The 7183-nt window shown below is 37.0% G+C and overlaps 1 protein-coding gene across 1 annotated transcript in view; it reads left to right on the forward strand.

Annotated features, from left to right (window-relative positions):
- The first annotated feature begins 2620 nt into the window (after positions 1-2620).
- cers3b (ceramide synthase 3b) overlaps positions 2621-7183 on the forward strand; it is a 4754-nt gene continuing 191 nt past the window's right edge. Inside the window, exons 1-10 of the mRNA XM_026287108.1 lie at positions 2621-2816; positions 3110-3227; positions 4371-4489; positions 4612-4669; positions 5585-5635; positions 5837-5929; positions 6189-6317; positions 6544-6650; positions 6745-6898; positions 7086-7183. The exon at positions 7086-7183 is cut by the window's right edge and continues 191 nt beyond it. Of these exons, the coding sequence (XP_026142893.1) occupies positions 2653-2816; positions 3110-3227; positions 4371-4489; positions 4612-4669; positions 5585-5635; positions 5837-5929; positions 6189-6317; positions 6544-6650; positions 6745-6898; positions 7086-7183 (1091 nt within the window). The 5' untranslated portion in view covers positions 2621-2652. The remainder of the gene's footprint in view (positions 2817-3109; positions 3228-4370; positions 4490-4611; positions 4670-5584; positions 5636-5836; positions 5930-6188; positions 6318-6543; positions 6651-6744; positions 6899-7085) is intronic.

The raw sequence follows: 7183 nt of genomic DNA on the forward strand, positions 1-7183 counted from the left end.
GGCTTATTGCATCATGCATCTTTGAATCTCTACTGTATACTGATTCTCTAAATCCTGTATTTTCGACCACCACAAGATGGAGACAGCAAACCTACTGTACACCAAAAGACACTGAGGACAAAGGACTTTCAGAATCAAGTCATGCACAGTCTAGTAAGTGCAGGTGGAGCCTTTGATTCACGTAATTCAAGTAAACATTTCTCAATCCTGTATTACCATATACAGGACTTTCCCCTAGTTGGAAATTTTATGTAAATGTCAAAAGAAACCAGGATATAATAAGACTTTTTTTTCTCAAGAATCAAATTCCCAATGTTTTTAAGTGTCTAAAGCATTACTGTTGTTGAAATCCTATAAGAATGGATTCCTACTGGATCATAATTTGGAACCAGCTTTAACATAAACCAATTGAAATGAAAAACTAGATCTAGTTGCTAACAGCACTATTATGATTGATTATCAGTAGAATAATATGTGTATTATGTAAAGGGATTTAAAGAGTAGTAGGATTTCCTTATCTTTATCTCCCTTTTTTCTATTGTCCTTTCTCTATCTAGTAGTACAACATGTTCGGATAATGACTACACAATATCCATTTGGAGAGCAAGGATACTGTAGGATTTTCAGTTTGGTTAATTTGGTTAAGTTCCATTGGAATCTATTTAAATTGGTTCCAAATTATGATCCAAAGAAATTCTTTAACATTGAGACTGGGCATAAACTATGTCTTGGTAATGTACAATAAAGAATCCTACAGGGGGCGCTGTAGGAGTTTAAAAATCCCATTGCATGGGCATTTTATCTGACTGCTAAGAATAAAAACCCAAACAACAGTATGTGTTCTAAAACATGTGTTTTGTTGAAGTCCTGTAAAAAAAAAAATAATAATAATAATAATAATAATAAATCAGTAGTATAATTTTCAGTTGGTTCTAAATTCTGATCCAGCATAAATCCTGTAAACATTCCTATAATATTCTGGCTCAAGTAGATGCTTTCATACCAAATTACTCACAAGTTACCAAGAACACGTAGCAGTGTTCCTGTAATTCAGCTGGTAGAACATGACCTGAACAACCCCAAGGTCACAGGTTGGGATCTCACGGAATGCACACACTTATAAAAAAACAAACCTAAAGCTTGACCGCCCTGTAAACCCTTTTGAATGAAAGCATTAGCCAGGTGCGTAAATGTAAATAAGAACTGAAACACTGCCAAGTAAGAAAGCCATAACAAAGAGAAAGAACATTTCTCTTATTCAACCAGTGAGTTATTAACCTGTTTAGGGCATGCAATATTTCAAGGTTCACGTCCTCTCTGTCCTTCTAACTCTGCCTTTCTTTGACTGTACCTGAGGTGACTGTGGCCCCTCCCACATATCCAGTTCTCTGGCCCCCTTTCAAGGCACACACACAGGCAGTTCAATGAGCTCTTTGTGGGGGGTTGAGGTATGCAGTGAAAGTGTGTGTGTGTGTGTGTGTGTGTGTGTGTGAGAGAGAGAGAGAGAGAGAGAGAGAGAGAGAGAGAGAGAGAGAGAGAGAGTTCGCTACCTAGTGGATTCATCAGAACTGGGCACAACTCTGGAGGATCAACTTAAAGGTGTGTGGTTAAAGGTGTTAAATACAACAGAGAAAGCAGGAAAACAGGAGGATAGAGAACAGTGTGTACAAACAAGGAAAGGACTAATCTGGTATGGATGCATTTGTTTCTGTTTGAAATATGTTTCTCAGTCAATCTTTGTGAGGTTATATGTCTGTTTTTCATGGTAGCAATAAACAGTCACTACTTACTATAAGAATGCATGCAGCAACTTGAGCTCCTCTGCTTTCGCTCTAACAAAATACTACTTGAATCAGTGTTTTGCTTTTGTCTTATGTGTAATACAAGATTGATTATATACTATTGTTAAAAGTGGGTCTGAAGGACTTTATATAAGTCCAGATCCGTACTGCAGTTGGATACTCCCAGTGAGACTCATAACTGGCTCTGTTTAGAGCTGTTCAAACATGTTTAGAACTCTTTCTCCACCATCAGTTTCTGCATGCTATTGTAGATTTCAGTATTTGCATGTCAATTATCTTTTATTAATAAAGTTTGCCGCTTTATGTTTCTGACATTGTTAAACAAGTCTTTGTTGCTAAAAGCCTCTGGATTTTAAAGGACTAAACTTAAGGTCCTGAAGTGGTACAGAAATTAGTAAACAGAAAGTTTAGCAGGGGCCTGTGTTCATTTGTACGTATCCCATTACAGGAGCTACTGCAAAACACTATGATAGCCTGGAAAAATATTCTATTCATGTCCATCTCTTTTTATCTGTATGGCCTACAAATTACATGATTGTAAAGTCTTTTAAAAATCTGTCTTGACAAACTTTGCTTTTTTTAGTTTAAAATTACAGTTACATGAGTTTATTTGCATGTAATACATTTAAATGACAAATTTGAATTCCAATTCTGCATCATTTCCAGTTCAAATTGAGAAACATGAAATGCGATCTCTTTGATATTTGAATGGCACACAACTCTGTTGTTTACAAACATTGCTTTACATTGTTTCTTCTTCTATATTAAAAGTAGGTACTTTGGATAAAAGCATCTGCTAAATTAACGCATGTAAATGCTGTTGCTGTGTTTGATTGTTTTTCACAGGACGATGCTTAGTGAGTGGTTTTGGTGGGATCGGCTGTGGTTGCCGAGGACGGTGACATGGGCGGACCTACAGGACAGTGAGGGGCGTGTCTATGCCCGTGTGTCCCATTTGTACATCACTCTACCTGTAGCAGTCCTGCTGCTAGGCTTAAGAGCTTTCTATGAAAGGTACACACACAAGCCAAATGTTATTGAATAGACCAGCTTACATTAGCATGTATTTGCATGCTGGTTTTTGCTGAATAGTGCTGGTGAAATTTGTATATTCATGCTGTTCATCATGAAAACTGAGCTCAGCTGGTAAAGCCAGTTGGTCAAGGAAGCTGCATAAGCTTATTAATAAGTCTGGTGAAAACACCATGTATTATATGTTCTCATAATTGCTGCAGTGCAGTGAACGTCTCTGGTTAACGGCAGATGAAGGTGTGACTCTGTCTCGCTGCCTCTCCCTCATTCAACAGGTTGATCGCGGTGCCACTCGCTAAGGCTCTTGGGGTTAAAGACAAAATTCACAAGAGAGCGTCACACAACCCTGTACTGGAGAAATACTATAAAACACACTCTAAACATCCAACACAGGTAAAACCGAAACATCCTTTTTAATGCATTCATATAATGCATTTAATCAGAAGAAATAGAGAAAAGTAAAAATAGTAAAAATAGAAAAAAGAAAAAAAATTATAAATATAATTTGTTTTGAAATTAAGCATATTTTGTCCAAAATATTAATCTTTGTTAACGTCCATTTAGGCTTATTTTAATCAATAATAATAAAAATAATAATAAACAACATTTCTGAACGACTGATTTTCTTAATCACAATTAAGAATAATGAGCAAGTAATATATGCCATGTGAAGTGAAGTGAAAGTATGCCAAGTATGGTGACCCATACTCAGAATTTGTGATCTGCATTTAACCCATCCAAAATGCACACACACAGAGCAGTGAACACACACACACACACACACACACACGGAGCAGTGGGCAGCCATTTATGCTGCGGCGTCCGGGGAGCAGTTAGGGGTTCGATGCCTTGCCCAAGGGCACCTAAGTCGTGGTATTGAAGGTGGAGAGAGAGCTGTTCATGCACTCCCCCCACCTACAATTCCATCCGGCCCGAGACTAGAACCCACAACCCTTCGATTGGGAGTCCGACGCTCTAACCATTAGGCCACGACTCCCCCACATTTGTGTATGCCATGTTTTTGACCCTATTATTAAAACGAAAGATTATGTTTTAAAATGGATTTGGAACCATGTGTATTATAAATAAAGTGTTTTATAAATAAAGGTTGAGTTAAGTTGAGTGTATGCACATACTATAATGTGTTGTTATAATAGTAGTTCAGTTATTTATGAAAATATATAATGTCTCACAATATGCATAAGGTATTACAAACACTGAAAAAAATGGCTTTGAAATGATTCTCACTAAGAAATTGATCGAAATAACACAAATATTTAGAAAGAATAGCAAACAACACCCAGAATTAAACACTACTTTCTTAAAAACTGAAAACACATTTTGTTGTAAAAAATGCTTTAATAATTCTTGTTTTATTTACAATTTCAAAAAATATTTTTACAGTGTACCTTTGTAATGCATTATACTGTATAAGTAAGTAGTCTTCAACAAATTAACAGATGTTTTGTAGGGCCAGTACATTTTGACATTTGAGGTTTATGTGTTTAGTAATATTTGTGTATGCCATGTACTTAGGCAAATATAAAAGGTGTGTGTAAAAAGTTGGGCTGGTCGGAAAGGCAGGTGGAGCGCTGGTTCCGCAGACGGAGGAACCAAGACAGACCAGGACTACTGAAGAAATTCAAAGAAGCCAGGTATATTTACACACACTAAACAATCTTTCTTGATTTACTCATTTGTATTTGGCCATATTTGACCTTTTAACCATTGCCAAACATGTAAGTCTGTTATTAACAATAGTATTTCCTCTTTGTAGTTGGCGGTTTGCCTTTTATCTGTGTTCGTCTTTCGGAGGAGTGCTGGCTTTACATGATGTAAGTGATTTTTTATGTATATACAAACCTCAGGCTGCATCTGACATCTTAATGACCTCCAAACAGCTGTGTGTGTGTGTGTGTGTGAGTGTGTGTTACAGCCATACAGTCTATGGTTACAGCACATGCAAAGATTCTCAGGAGAGACCTTAAATCAGCATGTGTGTTTGTGAGAAATGCCTGAGGGGTAATTAGTAACATTTTCCCACCTGTGAACTCCGCCAGCCTGATAGAAAGATCCACAAACGGGCACAACAACAGGCATGAACAGGCCCTGCACACACACACACACACACACACACACACACATTAACTTGTTGTTAAGACAAGCATCACTATCACTATTCTAACGTATTAAATTTAGGCATGTAATCCCATATCACCATATCAAGGGTTTAGGTACGTAGAGAATTTGTCTATGGGGTGGACTCATTAGAATTGGGTTTTTAATAACACATAAATCAATTTGTTGTTTTGAAGAACTTATAATTAAACAATTTCACAAGAGCAAACGTGCAGGTTACCACAGCTGTGAAGATATTCACACCACGATATTGCTTTTACACAACAGTCTTCAGTAAACAAGAAGGTCATGCTGAGTAACTTACATTTTAGATACAGTATTGACAGTTAAGTCTGAATATTTTTGCTTCACCAGTGAACTGTTTCAATCAATCGTCCAGTATCACAGAGCAGTGTTTCATTCCTATTAAATGAATCGGTTGATTCCGTGATTCGAATGATTCAAAGATTCACTCACTTGACGCCACCTACTGGCGTAACGATGCAACTGAAAACTCTGAAAACTGAAAACTCCTCAACACAGACTGCAATACTTTGTGTTTATATTATTTTGTGTTATTTGGTTCTAAAAATAAATCAATAAACTGTGAATTGTATTGTTTTGTGCCACAGAAACCATGGTTTTATGATCTACGGGAAGTGTGGGCAGGATTTCCCAAACAAGTAAGTTAAATGTAACATTAAAAAAAAGAAAAAGAAAGTATTTTAAAAGCAAAAACGAATATACTGTACGTAGTAAAGTGAAAACAAGAAAATTTGCATGTTGTTCTGGGAGGGTTGTGTTTGTGCAAGCATGTTGTTTTTATGGCGTTGGTTTTTAAATATTTGTTTTGTGTGTGTGTGTGTGTGTGTGTGTGTGTACAGTCACTGCTGGAATCTCAATACTGGTATTACATCATTGAGATGAGTTTTTATGGTTCTTTACTGTTCAGTGTGGCTGCAGATGTAAAACGCAAGGTAACAATCATAATTATTTCATTTTTTCTAAAAAAAAAAAAACAAGTCTCAATTCAACTAGTCTGCAGGTAGCACTGCTAATAATGCCATAAAACAGTCAACAAGCAAAAATTAATGCAGGATAAATCAATGAATGGATGTTTTACATTCATTAAAAAAATATGCCTTTGGAGAAATTTGGAAATAATTGATGAAGTTGCCATATCAAGAGAGATATGTCTATGTTTATGGAGCTCTGTTTCTCTCTGTCAATTTGCAGGACTTTAGAGAGCAGTTGGTCCATCACTGGGCCACACTAACACTGCTGTCCTTCTCCTGGTGTGCCAACTATATCCGCATTGGCACACTGGTCATGCTGGTGCACGACACATCCGATGTCCTGCTCGAGGTGAGAGAGAGATGAACAGTAAAAGAAGAGTCAAACATGTTTTAAAGGGAAGGATAGTTCACCCAAAAATGATAATTCTGTCATCATTCAGTTACTTACCTTCCCATTGTCACAAACCTGTATGGAGGTAATTGTGTTTATACTAGGATATTATTTTTTTCTAGTAATCCCCATCCCAAATTTAGATGTTTTGTGTTAAAGGTTTTCATTTTCCTGTTTTTCTAAGTCTGCTAAGATGTTTAACTATGCTGGATGGGAGACGACCTGCAACAGTATCTTTGTGGTGTTCGCTCTGGTCTTCATGGTAACCAGACTCATCATTTTTCCTTTCTGGTAAGTTATGTGACAGAGGTAAATCAGTGGGAGATTTTAGGGTTACATTTGTTAAATTGTGTGTGTGTGTGTGTGTGTGTGTGTGTGTGTACAGGCTGATCCACTGTACGTGGGTGTATCCTCTGGACCAGTTCGAACCCTTTTTCGGCTATTATTTCTTTAACGTCATGCTTGTGGTGCTGCTGTTATTGCACGTGTTCTGGGCTTCTTTGATTCTTCGCATGGTCAAGAAGTTTATTTTCGGCAAAGTGAGTATCCATTGTTCTTCATATAAAATAACAAAAAAAAGCAGTATGTGCATTTTAGTGATTTTACTAAAGTTGATGAGTGGTTGGACTTTTCTTCACGTATTAAACAGCAATAAAAAAAGTAAATGTGTTTGTTTGTAAAAAGCAGATTAAATGTACAAGATTAATTCTCTTTTATTCTCTTAAGCTGAAGGGCGATGAGCGCAGTGATGAAGAGGAGGATGAGGAGGGTTCTGAGGAAGACTACACACACACCTACTCTAATGGATCTGGGAACGGACTGTC

The sequence above is a fragment of the Carassius auratus genome, chromosome 18, assembly GCF_003368295.1.
Source record: "Carassius auratus strain Wakin chromosome 18, ASM336829v1, whole genome shotgun sequence".
Lineage (NCBI taxonomy): Eukaryota > Metazoa > Chordata > Actinopteri > Cypriniformes > Cyprinidae > Carassius > Carassius auratus.